The sequence below is a fragment of the Poecile atricapillus genome, chromosome 2 (genome assembly GCF_030490865.1).
Source record: "Poecile atricapillus isolate bPoeAtr1 chromosome 2, bPoeAtr1.hap1, whole genome shotgun sequence".
Lineage (NCBI taxonomy): Eukaryota > Metazoa > Chordata > Aves > Passeriformes > Paridae > Poecile > Poecile atricapillus.
In genome coordinates, this window is record NC_081250.1 from 47,325,479 (window position 1) to 47,347,767 (window position 22,289).

The 22,289-nt window shown below is 39.7% G+C and overlaps 1 protein-coding gene across 1 annotated transcript in view; it reads left to right on the forward strand.

Annotated features, from left to right (window-relative positions):
• Positions 1-13,294, forward strand: part of SEPTIN7 (septin 7) — a gene marked incomplete at its 5' end in the record, with an annotated part of 63,314 nt that extends 50,020 nt beyond the window's left edge. Inside the window, 6 exons of the mRNA XM_058831073.1 lie at positions 1,372-1,423; positions 2,310-2,435; positions 6,580-6,600; positions 8,871-9,006; positions 11,587-11,726; positions 12,270-13,294. Of these exons, the coding sequence (XP_058687056.1) occupies positions 1,372-1,423; positions 2,310-2,435; positions 6,580-6,600; positions 8,871-9,006; positions 11,587-11,726; positions 12,270-12,309 (515 nt within the window). The remainder of the gene's footprint in view (positions 1-1,371; positions 1,424-2,309; positions 2,436-6,579; positions 6,601-8,870; positions 9,007-11,586; positions 11,727-12,269) is intronic.
• Positions 13,295-22,289: the final 8,995 nt, after the last annotated feature.

Here is a 22,289-nt window from a genome sequence, read left to right on the forward strand (position 1 = left end):
AAAAGAATATTTTTTTCCCTCTCACTATTTCTGCCTTCCAAGGGCAATGGACTATAAATTGGATGCAGTGTAAAACAGACAAAAAAACCCCAGCCAACAAGCAGTGTATGGACCAATACTTTAAAAAGGAATGCTGTAACACTTTGAAGTGCATGTCTGGCAGGAAATGAGGTTTGGCAGAAAGTAAAAACCAGCTGCATCAGAGAAGATCAAGCTTTATTTCAGGCTCTTCTGTTGGCATTTGGAGATGTGCAAAATAGTGCTGCTTTTCTTTATTTTAAAACCAATTTCTGAAAGGTTTCATGTTCGTGATTGTGTGACTTTTGGAAGGGAAGAGCTAGCCTAACTAAAAGGAACCTCTTGGAGTGGCTATCAGTCTGTCAGCTAAGGACAGAGGGATGATGCTTTTTTGAGAGTATGATTTCATGTACCGTCTGAGCGGAATTTACCAGTCTGTGTAAAACCATGGAATAAAATAATGCAGGAGTGCAGATACAAGAATGAACACACGAATGTTCTGCATTTTTCTGTAGGATTCACTGAATTTACTTGGGCTATTTTAATACCTTCATCCTTATTTTTTTTTTTTTTTCCCATCCTTGCCATGTCTGTCTTTACATCAGAGGCACATTGGAACCTGCCCTGTACCTTTCTTTTGTGTGCTCTAAGAGCTTTGTGTGTTGCCTTCTCTGTCTGCACATCAGGTAGTTCTGGAGTGTGCATTTTTCTCCAGTGTCATTTCATGATCTCTCAGGGAAATACCACTTACAGCATCAGTCTCTTCTACTTTAGTGGCGTGATAGGCACAGTGGAATAGGTGGCATCTAATGACAGCTGCCAGTTCTCTCTTGGTCTGTGGGTGGGTGCATCAAGTTCAGTACACAGCCTTCCTTTGTTTCATTAATAAAGAGCTCAGTCCATATTAAAATTAAAATGAAGACTTTTGGAACTTACTGCTCAGGGACAGAAAGGTTGAGTGTGTCTTTTAAAGGTTTTTGGATATAGCTGGATCTAGACTGAGGTCTTCAGTTAGTGTCTGATCCTTACACAACTGTGCTAGCAGGCAGCCAAAGGATCAAACAGTTGGTTAAACTGGCAAAACTGTGCTTCTGTTGTGGTGGCTTATTCTGCTGCACTGACTCAGAGTACAGTTTGCCAATATGTCTTAGGGGAGCATAGGAACTCTGCTAGCAAGACACATTAATACAGTTATGTTAATGCTTTCCTTCTGTTAACACACATGTTGTTTGAGTAAGTAAAGGCTGTGGGAGTAATTTGTTGTTGGAATGAATGTAGATGGGTGACATCTTACCTCTGTGTAAGGCACAGATTTTGGTTGCTATCTCAACAAAAGCTTACTTCTTCTTGCAGTTGAAAATGGTGAACACTGTGACTTCACAATTCTGAGGAACATGTTGATAAGGTAAGTAACTAACAGGTTACATTAAGTTTTCTGATATGTCTGAGAGATTGGGAAGTCATATATTGGAGAAAAAAGAACTTGAGATAGTGAGTTCATATGAATTCCCATATTTTTAATTGTAAACAGTTACCTTATTTTATGACAACTTGGTTTACCACATATTTAGCAAGCAGTGGTGTTGATAGTGAATTTTTTGTGATTACTTGTTACTAGTCCATAGGAACCTCAGTTACTTGTTAGTGCTGATGTGTACTTAGTTGTAGGCATTTTCTAAAAACTTTAGCAGCGAAAATTTGCCTAAAGCAAGACTGCCTCTGCTTTGTTGTGTTAGCTGCTGAGTCCTGTGCTCCCAGCAGTCCACTAGGTGACATCTGCTGTAAAAGCTGTTAGTTTGATTCCTAAGCTTTGCTTTTCTCCAGACTGACAGTGGAAAATTGTGAAGTGAATGCTTTTAGCTTAGTCTTGAACTTTACGCTTAGCTTTTGTAGAATTAAAAAATAGAAATTAGGAAGTTTTGGCTTGTTGTTTCTTGCCTGACATGCTTTTCCTCACCTACTACAGTAGTGATACACAATTTTCTTATCTGCCTATCAAATACCTGCAAGTTTATCCACAGAACTCAAATGTTCCAAAGACTGGTTGTGTAAGTTAGTGTTTGCAATATTGAGAGTTTTAGATAGTTTGGTGCAAAATAATCTGGTATTTCTGTGCCTGTGCTGTCTTGACAGTACTGATTTAAATGGTAGAGTAATAACATTATGGGGAATGGGACATTAATGGGGGGATATAATTGAATTCAAGTCAATCTGCAAAATGAACAGGGACTGATTTTTCAGATTGTATTTTGTATTTGTGCATTAAGCTGATAAATTACCCTTATTGACAGAACTCATATGCAGGACCTGAAGGATGTCACTAACAATGTACATTATGAGAACTACAGAAGCAGAAAACTCGCAGCTGTTACATACAACGGTGTTGACAACAACAAAAATAAAGGGCAGCTAACAAAGTAAGTTCCTGCTAAGGCTGTAGTGCACATTAATCTTTTTACTCTTTTTTTTTGGTTGACTGGTTTTGTGAATGTGTGGTGGTGGTCTGGGTTTTTTGGGGAGAGGTGCCAGTGGGTTTGTATGTATATAGCCTTCAGTTAGTTGTCTCTTTGCTGTGTCTGAAACGATATACCTCTTGTTTATTTGTAATTTGGATTTTTTTCCTTTCACTAAGGTTTACACTAGTTTCACTGAACATGTTAAATAGTAGATTAGGTTTTGAAGAGAATTGTTAGATTTACTCAGAATTTCATTTCACTGTTACTACAAAGTTTTTGTGCATTAATTTCTATTTATTTATTATCTCTTATTATTATTAATTTTCTGTTTTGGTTTATATGTTGCATGTGGAATTACTGGTCAGTGATCAATACTCTGTCGGGGATATTTTTGAGAAGAATGGGTTAATATTTGTATAGAAACTCCAAAAAAGCAGACCTGCTACTGTCATCTTTGAAATGCTGCTCTGGCTATTCATGTGGCGGCTTATCATGCTAGGGGAATTATTGCAACATCATTCTCTTTTGTGAGAAGGGAGTTGCAATGCAGTGTTTGGGGGCTTTTGTAGCTGTCTTTTTCAAACTCTGATATGTCATCGTTATTATATCTGACAAGAAGTTATTTGCCAACCTGATGAAGCTATCAGAAGATTCAAAAGTAGGCTCTACTGTATTCTGAATTGTATAATGCTGTTTGAGAATAGCTACACTCAAACATCCTGCTCTGCATGTAGTAACTGCATCAACAGTAATTAGTGATTAAATTAATAATTAATGGCACTCTTATTTTGTACTATATTTAAGTGCAAATTTCTCAATCAAAATATAGGGTACTATTCTTTTCAGCTAATGGTATGCAAAGTTACAGCTGTTCTTCCTGAAAAAGATCCCTGAAATCAGTTGGAAATACCTGCTATTTGCACCCATATGGCAGCTGCAAAGCCATTTTTCACTAAAGAAATGTCTATTCTACACTCCCTTAATGCACTAAAAGTTGTGACAAAGTGATTTAAGTGGACATGATTTAGTTTCATCTAGTGTGAGTCTACATGAGACTTCCCTGCTCAGCACTGACAAAAAATGTAAAAGTTTATGTCAGTTATAGCAACTCTTCAGAAGTGTACTTGTATTTATACAAGTAGAGTTTCTAATTAGGTCAAGTCTTAAGAATACTAGTTTCCAAATATATGTGTCTGTAACACTGTGGTTACTTCTTCTCACTGTCATGTTTCTTGCCATCATGTTATCCCTAACTCACATCTCCAAGGCTTCTGAGTGCACATAGCAAGTATGTCAGGTGAAAATGTAATAACAGGAGTGCAGAAGAGAAAATGAAACATTTTCTCCAGGACTTTTATTACTATGCTTTTTACTGTACTATTATTTGCTATTACTGTACTGAAAGTGAAACTTTCCCCCCCATTGTTATTTGGGATATCAAAGAAAGTTGTTTACATTTTTCTGTGTGTGTTGTTAAATACTGGGGTTTCTTCTATACCTTTCAAAATCTTAGTATGTTTTCCTTAGATTTTGGAAAATCTGAATTTTAGTGACAACACTTTGACCATTTTTGTTTTGTGCTTGCTTAAATTTGTGTTAGTCTGCACCTACAAACTCAGTCTGTTACCTCATCTGTATAAGGACTGGTTATTCTGCATTCTTAAAAATAACAGTGTGACTGTTCAAAACTATTTTTTTATTCCCACATTGCAGACACAATAAGATGTCATTTTATACAAAAATATATCCATGAGTAGGTTTCAGAACTCCTTGTGACCTTCATTCACCACTCCACCCCACTCAGTTTCTGATAGCATTCCTGATACTTCTTTTTGATCCAGAACCTATACTGCAAGGGTCTGGAATTACTTTGCTTTCTAAGTATGCTCACTTTGCATCTCTTATCAATTCAGATCACTGTGCTGTCCCACCTGAATATTTCCTGGTGAATGAATATGCCTTCTGGAAGTATTTTCTCCATTAAAAGTTTGTTGCTGGAAGCACTGCAGTACTGCAGCTCAGAGATGAATAAATACAATTGGTGCTCTTTGCTATCAGGGCTTTTTTTGTTCAAGAAGATGAGTAAATATTTGCAGTTTGATGAAAGATGGCAAAGTCTATTGCAAAGTTACAAAGACTATCTTGAATGTTTTGTAAGAGTTTGTTCCCTGGAAAATAGGGTGACTTAATAAGTAAATATATGAAATTCTTGAATGCATGTGCTGGTTATGAAGCAGCTGATGCTATTTTTCTATTTTTACCTTAACCATATGTTGAGTTGCAGCTTTTTTTTCTTTTTTTTTTTTCTTTTTTTTTTTTTTTTTTAAAGCTTTAACTTGCTTTTTTGGCTTCAGTGTGTTTTTGTAGCTTTTGGGTTTTTAACCTAGTATAGTTGAAGCCGTATAGATGGAATCTTCCTGATAACCATGTGCCTCCTGGAAACTGAGGGGGAAGAGCAGATATTAACAGTTTATCTGTGCCTCCCCTTAGAAATTTTATGCTTGCCTGCTGGCCTTTTGAAAGAATTATCTGTATCTCAAACTGGGGCAATATCAATTCTTGCATGAGAGACAGCTCCTGTGTCTCTGTGTGAGAATGGAGACGTGCTCTGATACTGTCTGGTGGTATTATAAGCATAAGGTTAAAGACAGATACACCTTCTGGCTCTGGAAACTCCTAAGCTGCAGGGTTTTGAGAGACTGGGAGGGCAGACATACCAGGAGACATGCAGTGGTGCTTGTACTTTTCCAACAGTATCTCCTGCTGGCAGCTGTTGGAGGCTGGATTGACCTTTTGTACCTTTAAAACAGCTGTATTTTTATGATTCTAGCAGATCTCAGTTTTTCATGCAGCTGTTAACATATTTCTTTAGACAAAAATGCTAATGTGAAAACAAATAGAAGTATGTACTACAAATTTTAATAATACTGTGCAGATGAATTGAAACATTTTTGTATCTAGTTAATAATCTTAACTCTGATTTGCTTCCTTTGATTTGGTGAAACTTGCATTTTCTGCAAGTAACTTGTTAACTTAGGAGCAAACCAAAACATGTATTTTCCATTACTGTGGAGCTTTTTTTCCTGTATTTTAGGTTTAGTCTGATTTTTCAAAATTTCAATACATTCCTAATCATTAAAAAAATAAAATGTCGAGGTAGTCTTCACATATGTAGGTAATTGTCTCTTTAAATTGCGTGGTAATTGTAATTTCACACGTGTACTATGTGATGTGAGAAAATTGGCATTTGCTCTGAAATTCAGAAGTTATAATTTGAGAAATCTTTTTGGTTTGCTATATGAAGCTGCTATATTCAGTGAAATTAAAAGTAAAATCTTATTTTTACTTGAAGTCATATTGTATGTCATAAAGACGGGTCTTACCCATCATCAATCCAGGGTAACAAAATACACAGTGCTCGAGCCCCTCTGACTGCTGAGCCCAAAGCACTTCCAGCTCCTTTTGCCTGTATTCTTGGCGAGTTCTGTGAAGCAGCTCTAATGCCATGAAGCCCATATGAGAGGATGGTGAGATCAGAGCTTGTTTTCAGCCCGTTTTTCGCTGAGCCGAGACACGCTGGCTGCAGCATCCCGGTGCCCGGGGGAGGTGATGCTGCAGCCGAGCCGCCGCTGAGACCTCTGCCGGCCGCGGGAGCCAAGTGCTCTTCCTGCAGCTTCAGAACATTCCCGGGCGTTCAGACTCTGGCCTCTGCTAGCTGACACATTCTAAACGAGGAGATAAGCCTCCAGGTGGCATTGGTTTCCAAAAACTTGGTTAGAGCAAGTGATGATTCATGTCACTAAAATATTTTAAATCTTTTTAAAAGCATAGATATTGTAGGAAAACTATTCCTGAAAGCATCTGCACATCAAACCTGTGTTAATATTGACATGATGTAGTGATGGACTAACAGAATTTGAAATAAATATAACAAGCTTTAACTAACAATTTTTCCTTTTAGTATGAAAAATTTGCTTTTGGGGGAGCACATAATTAGCTTTAGGAATCTAATAATATTGAATTTACTTTTTTTAATTATTGCTTTTTGGTTTCGTGGTTTTATTTAAGCATGCTAAGCTAAGCCTCTGTATTTTTTGTTTTTTAGATTTGACACAGTTGAAGGCATGTAAGTGGTCATTTAAATTTTTCCAAAAAACTTAAGACAAAAATTCTCTAAACACAAAAAGGATTTCACTGTTTGATGTTTCAAATTTAAAACAGTTTCCTGGTATCCTGCTCTTGGCACTGTTTTTTCCACTAGCAGTTGGTTTGTTTTTTTTCCTAAAGCTGTGCTACTGTAAACTTCAGGATTTTATAAATGCATACAGTGACAAATACCTCTGTAAAAACCCATCCTCTTTTGAAACCTTTTGGCTAAGATTCAAGTCAAATTTGGTCAAATTTCAAAAAGCAGTAGAAGTGCATAAATTATGGAATTTCCTCAGTTTCTATCCATAGCTCAGACATCTTTATATAGATGCTTATAAAGAATTATTGAAATCTTTATTCTTACCTGTTAATTTACAATTTTTCATTGAATTGGGGATTTAGTAACTTTAATGATTTCTGACCATGATTTTATCTTATTACCTGCTTGCAGAGGTTGTACTTTGCACGTATCTAGAATATTTTTTCAGTTTTGCAGAATAACTTAAAGGACTGTTATTAGAACACATGTCCTCTGAAATCAGTTAAATGTTTTACATCTTTGTTTAGTGGTTTGTGGGCTTTTTTCCCTTCAGCTCTTTTTATTTTTTTTTTTGTGTGTGTGTGTGGTTTTTCTGTTTGTTTTTGTTTAAATCCCTTGTATAATTTTGTCCTGAAATACAGGGCGATGTGCTTTTACCTGTGTCACATATTTAGGACCTAACAAAACCAGTTGTGACCTGTGTTGTAAAGCTCTCAGCTGTAAATGCTCACTTGTCAGTTAATCAGATCTTCTGTGCAGACTGATTTTTAGCACTTTATCAAACACAGCTTGCATGATATCCCCATTGGATTACAAAATTTTCAGTCAAAGGACAGTCGTGCACTCCTTTCAAGTTAAAACTGCAGCAATGATTCCTCAATATTTATTCTACTTTGTAGATTAATTTTTGAAGAGCAGATGCATTTGAGAACTTTACATCTCTAGAAGAAAATAGTCTTGTTTTGACAGCTGCTTAGCTTCCACAAGTACTGCTACTCACCTCTTCTTTTACTTCCTTGTTATTTTTGTGCATTATTGTACCTCACCTGTGTTTAACCATTAATTTTTTCCTTGTAAAAGATTGCTAGCAGTTGGCCTTTTGAAGGACTATAGTAAAAATTAAACTGAAGATTAATTTCAGTTCTGTATATTATACAGGATTTTACTCACATGTCCAAACATTGCAACTATTAATTCAGATTCAGTTTAATATATATTTTAGATATCCTCTGCTGATTGATTGTAATGATTCCAAATGTAATTAGTTCTTCATTTTTGCCAACACAATAGTTAAAACTTCGTCCTTTTAAGCCATAGATACCAAAACTGAAATAAGAGGCCAGTGATTTGGTTTGCTTGCTCTATGTGGAACAACAGAGTCTTAACAAAACTCTGTATCAATCATCACTAGATCTCAATCATCCTGTTTTATTAGATATTTACAGTGGAACTTACTATTTAAAACCCATATCACCATAACATGGATAGCAGGCTTATACAGCTTTAAAAATTAAGTCCAATCCAGGAAAGTAAGCCATAAATTATATGGAAAAATTAAAAATTATGTACATTTTTATACATTACACTTACTAATAGCTTTCTAAAGGAGAACCTTCCAACTAACACATTGAAATATTGATGTACAGTTGCCAAATCTGTTTTTTCAAAGCTGATCTCACTTTAATACTACCACCAGAGCATTCAACACAGTTGTAATGTTAAATGTCTCTTGGTCTTGGAACTTGGGAGCAATGAAGATTTAGAGAGAAAATAGGACTTTAGTCTGCAGCCCTCTTAATTTTCTTACTATATTCATTAATTTTTTTATATATTTGAATTATGGGGAAGAAAGAGATGCCTGAAGATCACTTGGAAGATGCTAATTTTCTTGTTATAACGTTGATTTCCTCTCTTCCCATGACCAGGTGGTTCTACAGATAGAAATTTCAAGAGTTTCTGTTAACCTAAATGTAGTGTAAATCAATTGTGGGGGAGGAAAAGACATTGTATGAAATATCTTTTTAAGTAAAACTTATCGAAACAGTTAATATAATAATGCAAATTGAATTTAAGCTAGCAGTGCCTACAGCGATGTGTGTTTATCTTACTGCTTCAGCACTTTTATCTTGCTTTTTCCAGATGCCCTAATGTAACAGACAGGGAAAAAAGTTCTTACTAGCTAACTGCTTCTTCTGGATTTATGGCAGGAGCCCATTGGCACAGATGGAGGAGGAAAGGAGGGAACATGTAGCCAAAATGAAAAAAATGGAAATGGAAATGGAACAGGTGTTTGAAATGAAAGTCAAAGAAAAAGTTCAGAAACTGAAGGACTCTGAAGCTGAGGTAATCAAAATATTTTAAACACCAATATAACTTGAGGCTGAACAAGTGTAGAGATGCGACATTTTGCCAAGACTTTGCAACATAATTGATTCCATAGCTGGTTTTTATGTGTCAAGACAACACCGGTCTTCTTTCTCAGCTTGTTGCCTTTGCTGAAATGGTAGAAGCATGAACTTAAAATGTAATTTTAATGTTCACGAGCATTCTATTTTTATTTATAGTCATAGCATGTTAAAATGCTCCTTAACTTCCTTACCCTTTTCTTCTCCCTTTTCTTTGGATCATTTTGTGTTTATTTTTCACTGTGATTTTAAAAGTTCTTGAGACTTTTATGGCTTATATAAGCTAATGCAGTAATGATTATTTGTTGTGTGTTTTGGAAAAGCATTTCAGGAATTGGACACAATGCCTATAGGACATCACCTAAATGAGAATTACTAGGCTAAGGAAGAATCAGGGATTTGATTTTGTCAGTGTCCTGGTATCATTTGAACAAATTTTATGGATACTTAATTCTAATTTCTGTTATCTCCGGGTGAAGTCCTCACAGTGAATCTGTTTTTTTATAGGCTTCAAGGGGCTCTGAAAGTGATCTTTATATAAGGGACTATTACAAAGTTTAAGTAAAAGTAAAAAATTAAATAATTTTTTAAGTTAAAAAATTGAGTAACTTTTTAAGTTTTGGAAAAGCAGTTTCTCACAAGAAGCCTAATAGAGAAGTTCAGAACTGTCAAAGTTCCTGAAGAAGTTTGTCTCCAAATTTGAGGAAAAATGAGGAAACTTGGAAGTGTAGTTGAAATACTTGGCAGCCTAGGCACTGTAAGAGGTGCCAAGGCATACTGGATAAGAGGAAAAAAATCAATCTAGATTTTTTTTTTTTTGGTGGTGTTTTTTTGTTTTGGTTTGGTTTGGGGTTTTTTTTTGCAAACTGAATAGATAAGGATGTGAATAGTAAGATACGCCAGTCAGCAATTTGAGGATTTTAAAGCTGTGTTTTATCTGGATCATGGTGTTTGTAGTCACTTGATTTATGCTTTCTTCGATTTCTGTCTTGAATATTTTTGAACCCTTTTATACTTCTGGTCTCCACATTCTCCTTGTTATATGAAAACCAAAAATATTTCTGGATTTCATGTACTATCTCATGACTTTCTGACTGAGTGTATCCTGTCATACCAATTTTTTATGCAATTCATTCATGTTCATGCAATTCATTCTTCTTTTTACTTCACCATTCATGGCTTTTTAAACTTCTGATGTTATTTATCTAGATGTAGAGAAGTAGGCAACAGACATTGATGTATAAAAATGTGTAAAAGGAAATAGGTTTTCAAGGGTTTGTGTAAAACAGGGTCTTGCAAATGAGTAAAGAAAGAGGAAGTTTTATATCACTTTCTCTGATGTGTGGACATCTGGTCGAGGGAGGGGATTCTGCCCCTCTGCTCTGCTGTGGTGAGACCCCCACCTGCAGTGGCATCCCAGCACAGGAAGGATGTTGATGTGCTGGAGCAAGTCCAGAGGAGGCCACCAACACAACTGGAGGGATGGAGCACCTCTTCTATAAGTGAAGGCTGAGACAATTGGAATTACTTAGCCTGGAAAAGAGGAGACCTTGTGGTGGCCTAATTGTGTCCTTCCAGTATTGAAGGGACCAACAAGAAAGATGGAGAGGGACTATTTACAGGGTTGTGGAGTGACAGGACAAAGGGAGTGGCTCTTAACCGAAAGAAAGTAGGTTTAGATCAGATAATAGGAGAAAGTTTTTATTATGAGGCGCACTGGAACAGGTTGTCCAGAGAAGTTGTGGGTACCCTAACCCTGGAGATGTTCAAGGTCAGGCTGGATGGGACACTGACCATCCAGGTCCCTGCCCTTGGTGGGAGGGTTGGAATTAAATGATCCTTAAGGTCCCTTCCAACCCAATCCATTCTATGATTTAACTCAATACAAAAAAACATTCTATCACACAGAAGGAATCGCTTCTTCTGACAAGTGTTTCCATCCTCACATACAACACATTTGATTGTCAGTCTGTCCCATCAACTTGCAAGAGAGAATTCTTACTCTGTTTTGGAATGTAGACAATTCACTTCCTGAATAATACAGATTCATCTGATTAGCAAATAAATTAATCCACTTTTTTTTTTTTTTCCCAAATAAATCCACAATAGTTAACACTATAGGATGAAATCAATATTTTGGGTTTTTTCCCCCACAGAAAGTCAAAGATGCTGCTCTTTCATGCATTAGTGATACTCAGATGCTCTTCAATTTGCTGCTTAATGCTTGTGTCAAATACCAAAGTATTTTTTAATTTCCTTTTATTTGCCAAATGTAGCTGCATACAAATACTGTTTGTAAATTGGGCAGCATTTGGGGCATTTTCTGTTAACTGTAAAATGAAGCTTTCGTTTTCTGTTACTGGCAATACCTATGACCATGGTGTTTTTAGTCTGAACTACTTTCTCTGGAGGAAAATAGAATACATGATTTTGTTGCATTAGTAAGTTTAGTTGCTGATGTTTGTTAAAAGTTGCTGTGTTTTCTGCACCTACTGACTCCGTTTGTAATCTTTTACAGCTGCAGCGACGCCATGAGCAAATGAAGAAGAATTTGGAGGCACAACACAAAGAATTGGAGGAAAAGCGTCGTCAGTTTGAGGATGAGAAAGCAAACTGGGAGGCTCAACAACGTATTTTGGAACAACAGAATTCTTCCAGGTAAATTGGAGTCTTGTCCTGCCGTTCATGGTAGAAGTTCTGTAGCTTTCTGCTCAAAGGTGATTTCTGAGACAGTAATGGTCCATCCATGGTCACTGACCACTATGCAGGTGTCATTTAAAAGCCAAGAAAAGTCTTGGACTGCTTTTAGTTAAAAATGATTGTATTTCAGCAATAGTGACAAGATTATTAGCTTCTAAAGCAGAATTTAGCCTTTAAAATATGATACTCACACATAAATATACCTATGTAAAAAAGGAAATGTTTATATTAATAGATTGCATCAGACTTCTGGGGGATGAAGAATTAAAGCTTTGAGAATTAAAATGTTTAATTCCCCATGTCCTTGGGAGGGGAAATCTGGTGATAGCTGCATTGCTTGATTCACACAGTACAAATACTGTGTGCTTAGTAGGTTTCATCCATTGTGTTGTAACCAGTAAAGCCTTATTAAAATGCCTGTTTTAAAATGTATCATTTTTTAAAAAAATCAGACCACGTATGCATTATTTAACAAACTTTCTTTTTTTAATGTCAATTTAGAACCTTGGAAAAGAATAAGAAGAAAGGGAAGATATTTTAAATGCATCATTTTGACCACCAGTTATGTATTAATTGCCAATATGCCAGCCTGGACATCAGTGTTTGTTGGATCCGTTTGACCAATTTTGCACCAGTCGTATCCATAGTAATGGATTTAACAGCATGACAAATTTTTGTTAATTTTGATGGAGAATGAGATGCCTTGAATTGTCTAGGGTGTTGTGTACTTGGAAAAATAACAGCTCTAAGTACCTTTTTTCATTCTTTTTTTTTTTAAACAGGTGTCATTTTAATGCAAAAGAAAACATTTTACTGTTGTACAATCATGTTCTGGTGGTTTGACGGTTTACAGGATATCAAAAAATGAGGACTCTAGACGGTTTTTAGTGAGGATAAATTGCCATAATATGATGCAAACAATGCTTCTCTATTATTATAATACAAGAACTCCATTCAGTGCAGCATATACAATAATGTAATTTAGTCTAACACAGTTGACCCTATTTTTGACACTTCCATTGTTTAAAAGGACACATGGAAAAAAAAAAAAAGTTGTAAGCTTACAGTGCACCTAAGCTTTTTATAACAACCCTTTTATGTTTTGGATTCTTTAAATATATGCTATTCTCATTTAGTAACTCCTTTAGCCAGGAGGATCTCATTACTGCTTCATTTTTTGTAATAACATTTAATTTAGATATTTTTCCATATATTGGCCCTCCTAAATAGAATATAGCTTCTTTCATATGGTAGGAACCAGTGAGTAAAACTTTCCTTTAACTCCCTTTTTACGTTTTATGGTAAGTAGCAGGAAAATGCATTTATAGGTCATTTCTAGGCAAAATTGTGGAGTTAACTACCAACCTGTTTCTACCTGTGTGCAGTCTTTCTTTATTTTACTAGAAATGGGAATATGGCCTCGAGAAAAACATCACCATTTTGCATTTAGCTGTATTCATATACTGCATTTCTGTATTTTTGTTTGTATTGTAAAAAGTTACATAATAAACAATGTTGTGATGTAACACGCTGCTGTGTCAGGATTTGTAATGGAGTTGAACAGCTGAGTACTTCTCTGGAAATGTGTGAATATCCTCTCTGATTGACCTGTGTCTTTGATTCATCTGAGGAATCAGTTTAGCATGTAGAAGACCCCATTTCCATGGCTGTGCTCTGAATTGGCTAAACAAGGCTCTTTCTGTTATGCCCAGGAGAGGGCACCAAGTGCCTGCACACCCTGTGCTGTGTCCCACCAGCTCCCTTTCTGGTAGTCCTGCTTTTCCTCCTGTTCTTACTGCCTTCTGAAAGCTTTTAGGAGGATCTGGTGGATGGGTGGGAAACAACACGTTTGTAAGTTGTTAAAAATTTATGGGGATTTCTTATGTCTATTTGCCTATGGAGTAATGAAGAATATCTCATTTTTTGCAGATGTTCCCTGTATTATCACTCTGTTTCTGCTCATTTTTCTTTTACATGAGTTATGATTACAGAAATATGATTTATTGAACTAGCTTCTCAAAGAAACTGCATTTTCAGTATGCATAAAGGCTTCCTTGTAACTCATTTCAAATATTCTGCCTCTTTTTCAGAGAAGACACTGAATATCAGTAAGTGGACATCGCTTTTCCTTGCAAGTAAATAGAATTGCAAAATCTTATCTGTGGTACATCTCAGAGGATGTACACTGCCTGCATCTGCCCCTCAAGGTTCAGTTTAATTCAATAAATTGAATAATTCAATAACAGGTAACAGTTACAGAATTCTGAACTGCTTTTTGGACTCATCAAAACTGAGGATGCACTCTATGTGGGTATATGCTGGTAATTTAGCATCCCTGTTTGCTCTGAAATAGAGATATCATTTATTAGGAAACTTGGTTTCACCATGCTTGTCTTCATTCTCCCCACTGTTACTCTCTAGCCTGTCACACTCAGGATGATCAGAAACTCGTATAAGCTCTGTACAGCCTTTTGTATTACTCATAGAATCATGGAATGGTTTGGGTTGGAAGGGTTCTTTAAGTTTAGTTCCAGCCCCCACATCATGGATAGAGATACCTTGTGCTAGACCAGGTTGCTCAAAGGCCCATCCAGGCTGGCCTTGAACACTGCCAGTGATAGAGCATCCACAGCTTCTCTGGGCAATATAATCTATTACATGGCATTTGTATTTGAATGAAAATGCAGAGCATGTGTTTGGAGTTCTCTTCTGAAATACAGCATTGCCCTTTTGGGGAAGACTTCTGTCACCTCAACTTTTTTTTTTTTTTAAATGCTTTGGCTTTTCATGTTGAGTTTGGGCTGCACCAGGGCTTTTGTATTAAAAAAGTAAAATTTAGAATGATGTGTGAACCTCTGCAATACAGTAGCTGTGTAGCCAGTACAAAATCTGCAACCTAAGGAAGCACTGTGAGACAGCCCACATTTGTATTTTTTTTCTTCCACTGAATAAAATGTAATTGAAATATGTTATTTCTGCAAAGCCAAAACTCATTTTACTTGCTAATATTTGGATACTAAAATTTCCCTGAATTAGTGTCACAACTCTGAGCACATGCAGCAGAGGTTTTGTGGTGTGTATGCTGATCAGCCAGAAACCTGTTGCACCCAGGTGTCACTGGATAGTACTGGATTCATCTCCTGTTTCTTTTAAAGTGTTCAGGGAAACACCACCTGCTCTGCAGAGGCACAGAACAAGAGCTGTTAAGGAGCAGTTCTGTTCATCTGCTGGGCATTTCTGTATCAGGATTTGCTCCAGTGACAAAGTCCCAGGTAGTTGTGGGGCTGGAAATGTTGCTGCTTTCGTATGAGAATGAAGATCTCCACTCAGCTTAGTGTATGTTCTGCGAAAGAGACAGTGAGGGAGAGAAAAGAATCTTGCTCCTGCTAAGTATGGCAGTGCAAACAGCTCTGTTGAGTGTGCAATTGCTTTTAAACGTGGGCAGTAGGTATATTTCATTTTAGATAGAGATAGGTATGAAAATGCATCTGTATTTTTATATATGAAGAAGTGAGTAGAGAGTGCAAACTTGGGATTTTCTTCTGATACAAAATACATTCCCACATTGGGTAGCTTATCTGGCTGACCGCAATGGAGGTTCAACATTCTGAGTATCAGAATGCTGAAATTGCTGCTTCCAGCATGAAATACAAAATTTTAAGAGAGTGATGTAGTTCTTTTGGCTTTCACTGCAGTTTTCTCATCTGATAGGCAGAGAGCTGCTGATGCACTGACTCCTCGAAAGGCCACATGTTGGACCTCTTTGGTTCAGGTGACACTGTGTCACCACCGTACTCTTGTGGTCAGCCTGCCAAAACCATTCCTAATTGGGCACCTCAGAGAATGAAGCAAATCTACATTTCTCCTTCAGAATCTCCACAGTAAGAGATTCTTAATGGTTTAGGGATTGCTTTTGTCTTCATTGATTCAAGAAACTCCTGGATCTGATTGAAATACAAATGGCTAAAAATAATGCTTTTAAAGGTTTCAATACAGATAAATCAATATGGAAGTCAAGGATTGGGCTGGATCACTGGTTCACACTTTGACAATAAGCAGAAAGTGTAGCTGAAGTTGTGGAACAAGCCAATGCATGGAGGGTTCATCTTCCTGTTTGTGCAGCATTGTCAGGCCAATTTGTGTGTTGGTAGTGAGGGCAGGCTGTGTTAGTGCCCAAGGTAAGGATGTACTTTCCCTGCAGATTACCTGATGAGGTTGTTTTTGTGTACAGTTCTTGGGTTTCCAACCCTTAGTGTTTACAAGCTTCTCAATGCAGTTGATGTTTCTCCACTGCTAACATCTGTTTCCTGACCTTGCGCTGTTTAAGGCTCAGCAAAGGCAGTTGTTCCCTTCTCCACAACGCGCACCTGCCTCATGCCACATTCTGGTGAGTATCCTGTTGTGCTGGGTGGCTGGTGGGTTTGGTGGCCAGCTATCAGGATAGCCTGCTCCTCACTCCAGGTTCTGCTTCCTGAAAATGGGCTGCCCCTGCCAGCACCTTCAGGAATGGAGTGTTTCTGGAGCTTTGCCCATGCTGTGGGTCTGCCCACCTCTGCCTTCCTGTTGCCACCTGGTTACTTCTCCCAGGAGCTACTCAGCTTGTTCCTCTTGGCAGCTTCCCTTGCTTCTAACTAGTCACAAGTGTTCAGCATTAGAAGTGTATGTTCTATCATGGTGAAAATGGTACAGGTCACCTTCAGGGGATGCCAGTGGGATTCCTCCCCCACACCCAGATCTAAACGCCTGCTGGTGCTGGAATAGAGCACTGCTCCCATCCTCTTGGCTTGATGGAGGTTATTGGCTGCCTTTGGCTCTGGGCAATGGAGAAGCAGCCCAGAGAGCAGAAAGGCTTCCCTTGCTTGATCCCAGGAATATGCAGCTGTGGCACTGGAGAGTTTGATCCATTCATTGGGAATCCACAGCTGCCTGGGGTGTCTCTGCATGGGCAGGAGGGGATGCAGGAGGGCATCTGAGACTACAGGTTGGGACCCAGCAGCAGCACTGGGGGACCTGCAAGTGGCCTGGGGTGCCAGGCAGTGCTGCTGTGGAGGCTGCAGCTGCAAATAATTCCTGCATGCTCCCTGTTCTCTTCCCTTGCACTATTAAAAGGGGATGACGAGTGGAACAGATTTTTGAGCAGTATCATAGGGAACTGCTGTCTGACAGAAAAACAAGTAAAAATTTTTATCCTTTCCCCTTCTGCTTGAAAGAGCAGCTCTGGTTCTGTAATACATCACCTCTGCACTGTCATCTGGAGAGGTTTCTGAGGCAGCCAAGATGCTTGCTTTGTGCCGAGAGGGCAGTTTTTTAATGAAGGCGATCATATTTCAGCTTGCCCTGGGACAGCAAGACATGTAGGTCGAGATAAAACTTGTGCTTTTGCTTTACTAAGGGAATATAATTCCTCTGACTTCTCAGATACTCTGCCCTAGTCTGCCCACAATAATCTTCACAATGAAAGGAAATGGAAAAAACAGCTATGTCACAGTGACCAGATTTTTGTAGTGTAGCAAAATTACAGATAGGCAAGAGGAATACCTTTTCTGCTCTCAAGACCTTCTCATCTGGTAACCTTAATGATTTCCTTCTCTCCTTTGGAAGCTGCTGAATCACTTCTCCCCAGACTTGAGTCATCTGAGATCCTGCATGTATTGGGGCAGTCCTGAGCAAAAGACAGACTGGGAAAAGGAGCAGTGCTAAGGAGAAGGATTTGGGGGTGTTGATGGATGAGAAGCTGGCTGTGATCCAGCAATGTGCCTTTGCAACCCAGAGAACAAACGTGTCCTAGGCTGCATCCAAAGCAGTGTGGCCAGCAGGGAGAGGGAGAGGATTCTGACCCTTTGCACAGGTGAGACCCCACCTGCAGTGCTGCATCCAGTTCTGGGATCTCAGCACAGGAAGGAAATGAACCTGTTGGAGGAAGTCCAGAGGATGCCACAAAAACAATCAGAGGGATGGAGCACCTCTCCTGTGAAGACAGATTGAGGGACTTGGGGATGTTCAACCGGGAGAAGAAAAGGTTCCAGGGAGACCTTAGAGCACCTTCAGTACCCATAGGGGCCCTACAAGAGAGCTGGAGAGGGACTTTTAACAAGGGTATGGAGTGATAGGACAAGGGGACATAATGGTTTTTAACTGACAGTAAATTCAGATTAGATATTAGGAAGAAATTCTTTACAGTGAGGGTGTTGAGGCACTGGAACAGATTGTCCACAGAAGTAGTGAGTTCCCCATCTCTGGAAGAGTTCAAGGCCAGACTGGATGGGGCTCTGAGCACCCTGGCTTAGTGGAAGATGGCCCTTCCTCAGGAAGGGAAAGGGGGTTGGAGCTAGAAGGACTTTAAATTTCCTTCCAACCCAAACCATCCTATGATTCTTGGTGAAGAGGAAGACTTACTTTGTATGTGCCATGCCTGAAAACTCTGTTGGCAGCATCACATGACTAGAAAAGACCTCTTAAGAGGTTTGGAAAGTCACCTAAAATGGTAGTTTTCCTCAGTTTTCCCTATGGAAACAAATCTGTTTCTCCCTGCAGAAGCAAAATTTTCTTTACTTGCAGGAGATGTAGGCAGGGCAATGGGTCTTGGCAAAGTAGATGAAGTTAATTTGGCCAGCTCCAGTGACTGACTGTCCTGCCACCTGGCATGGCTTGAGTTCCCTTTCTGCTGCTGTGTTGGTGATTTTGGACCCTTCATGGACCTGGTTGAGTTCCCAGAAAACTAACCAGTTGCAGAGTAATTTCATCAGGTCTGGAAACTTTACAGAAATTAAATTCAGATTAAATCAGCGTGATTCCCAAGGCTTTGCATGTCCATTCCTGTGCACTGGACCCTGGTGGGGTTTCTCCCCTGTCCCCACAGATGGTGTAGCATAGTCCCTGCTGTTCCTTCCTGTCCACAGCCACTGGTCTGGCTGTTCAGCCCTGTGTCCCCCAGTATCCCAACTGCATCTGCAGCTGAGGCTCCCTTCCAGATGGTTGTGATTAACAGATTTTTTTTTCCCCAGAGGTATTTTACCAGGGGGAATAGCAATCCAATGCTGCTGTTTCATCAGCTCTGACTGCAGAGCAATCCAGGCTCATTTTATTTCATTTCTCATTGTCTGCCAAGCTACTGTCTCACAGAAACATCAGCATTTTTATTTAATCCTGCACAAAGAACATATGCTCTAATTCTCAACATTACAACCTAATTCTTTGAATTGCAAATAAGGGCAGCAGTTTCACTTCTATTCCTAGTGTGTGTAAGCCATACACTTTTTAATAGTTCGTTGAAAACAATTTTAAAAGTCCCTTCTGTCTTAAATTTGCTTTTGGGTGCTCAAGATTTGGCTCTCTCCGAAGGTTTGCACCTCATGCTAGGTAGCAGCTGGGCTCATCTGAAGTCTTTTCAGGTGATGTGTGCTTGCTGTGGTAGCCCACCTATGTGCAAATCTGATTACAGTGAAGAGTGCAGAGAAAAGAGTATTTTGTGGTTTGTTGTATTTGCCAGCAGTACAGTGGAAGAGGAGTTGCTGGCACCCGAGTTAGGATCAGAAAAAAATAATCTGTCAGTCCCTGGAACATGCACAAAAATTCAAATCCCAGGAACGACCCAAACCACAGGGAACTAATGTCTGCCCTTATTTAAGCAGCAGGTGGCAACCTCCTCTGCCTGATGAAATTCATCTTAGGTTTCTATGAAGGGTTTATTTTTTTCCTTCTTTTGGAACAAGAGAAACCTCAGGCTCTGTTTGCAATCTCTGCCTTTCCTGGGAGTACCTTGCCAGTGCCTCCAAAGGAAAGTCTGCAGAAGCACAGCAGGAAAGTGTCTTGACTTTTGGGCTATAATTCCTGTTTAGAGAAGGTGTTTCTTCCCCTGTAGGTTGAATGGCCTTCACTGAGCATAACCTGAAGTCAATCAGTGGTGTGTGTGCAAGGGCACACAGGAATGCTTCCATGTGTACTGGCAAATGCTTTCCCTTTTGTAGGAATGCTTTCCTTTTAGTAGGTTTGGGAAAGACGCAGAAAAAAGATTTCCCTAAATACAAGGATGTGCGCAGGTGTGTGTTTTAATGGTGTCTCGAATCAGCAGTTGAGGAAAACTTCTCTGCTTTCCTATTCCCAGCACTTCCCTGCAGAGCAGCTTTGTGACCCCCAGAGCTGTCTTCATCTGCCCTTGTTTGCCCAGCCTCCTGCTTGCCTTCCCTGTGGTCATACCCCGATCGTCCTGCCCCAGCCTCTTCTTCTCCTGCTCCTACTGATGTGTCTGTGGAAAAGGATCTCACAGAGCTGCATCCTCCCCACCCATCCTGCTCCTCTCCTCCACCTTCCAGCTGTCCTCTCCTGCCACTACCTCATTTTTCCTCTCCTCACTGTGCCTGCAACAGCTCCTTATCCTGAGGGTTTTGTTGCTCCTGTAAGCAAGGGGATAATGAGGGGAAGCCACTTGGGAATGGTCTGCTAGGCTGGGCAAGCAGCGCTCAGCCCTCATGTGCTCCCGTTCGTGGCTCCTCGTGTGCTCCAGCTCTCCACCTTCTCTTTCCAGCTGCTGAGCACAGGGATTGCTCAGCTGTCCCAAGGCTGGCTCTGGCCTGCAGGGAGAGGTGTCGTGAAGCTGACATGGGAGGCAGCAGAGCTGTAGTCCCATGTGTTTGGGATGCATGTGATTGCAAGCTGGGCACCCATCCTGGATGACATTTTCAAGCATGACTCCGTGTGTCTTGTTCATACTGCCTTTAATGAAGCATCAAGTCTCTTGTTTAAAGGGTGTTGGTGCTGCTGTTCCTTCTGCTCCCACTGCTAAATCTCAGTATGCTCCTGGAGTTTTGTGTTGGCCTTAGTGGGACACAAACAAAACGCTTGTAAATATGAATTCAAACCCTAACACGAAATATCCTGGCACTACTCCAATATCACAGTGCTTAGGCCTGAGAAATCATGGCTTTATTGCAATCCTTGGGACCACAAACTCATAAATAGTCCACAGCCTAACTCAGGCATCTTTGAACCTCAGCTTCTCAAAAAAGCTTCTGTAGGACCCACTGACCCAATTCACTGTTGTTTCTGTGTGCTTCATCCACCACCTTGCTCAGTCTCAGTCTGGTGGGATGGGGAAAAACATTGGGGGTTGATCTCCAAGTGGGGAAGGCTAGAGCTAATTTTTAAATGAAAGCTGCTTGAAGAAGCCTGAAATGATGATATTTCTGGCATAGGAGGGCACAGAGTACAGACAAAGTGGTTTAATTGTATGATTTCCAATAAATCAAAGAGAACCCCAGTAATTTCTTCTATGTGGTGTCTTCATCTTACATCTGTGCTCTTATGAAACATATTCAGTCTCTACTCTCAGACTCATTTAATTGATGGACAATCTTGAGGGCCAGAGGTAAGGTTATATATTGTTTTAAACACAGAGGAACTAACAAATGAAGTGAGTCTGTTATGGAGAAAGAAGCAGCCAGAAAATTATGTCAGATCACAAGATCGTGGTACAACAATGATTATGTCGGTAACTGTGCAGACAGTAAAGGCAGCCCAGAAATTCCTGGAAATTGTGGAAGACACACACATGACACTGATTTAAGCGATACTAAAATATTTCTGTCTGTAAAGACAGATAATCAACAATAGATGCCTGGAAGCTCAGGGGATTTCATTTGATCTGGGTGAGGAGGCCAACTTATGAGGCCACAAAGTGATTGTAAGTGAGGATTGCTATGGGCATTGGCAATAGACCTGCTTCCACTTTCTATTTCACCCTCTGCTCTTGTTGTGGTTGTATTTCTGGTGTATGATTCATACTGCTCTTTTCCATTTGCTTAAACTTTTCCTTTTTGAAATCTCCTCTAACCACTGTTCTTCCTGAATTCCAGGTTTATATGTCTTCCTGTCTTTCCATTTACAGGGACAATCCCTAGCCATGTGAAGCTAGAGAAAAGCAGTTACATGGAGAAAGCATGCAAAAAAAATGGTCTTACGTACTTAGAAATTTATTTTTCACTTTCTGAAGAGGCGGGAGCAGGTTTTAAACCTGCTCCTTCTTACTTGCTGCAAAGGGGAAGGACTGACTCCTGAGAGCAAACCTGGGGGGGAGCAGCGCTGTGGAAAGTTCTGGGGGTGGGACAGGAGCTGAGTGTGAGCTCCCAGCGTGCCCTGGCAGCGATGTAGAGCAGCTCCTCCAACCCCTGTGGGCAGAAGTGGGGCCCGTAAGTCGAGGGAAGGAGTTCTCTGCCTCCACCTGGTGCTTATCAAACCACATGTGGATGCCACAGGTATCATTCCTGCTGACACCTGATGGATGTCAATGAACTGCAGCGAGTTCAGGGAGGCCCCAGGCTGGTTGTGCAGCTGCCCAGGAGGTTGGGAGGGCTCCATCCCCGGAGGTTTTACAGCCCAGCTGGATAGAACATCCCAAGTACCCTGCTCTGAGCTTTGATCAGAGGGTTGAAATACAAACCCATCATGACCCTTCTGCCTTTCTAACTGTGCCCCTCAGGTTGCTCCCCTGGGAGTGGCAAAGACAAAACCCTGAACTAAACTGGC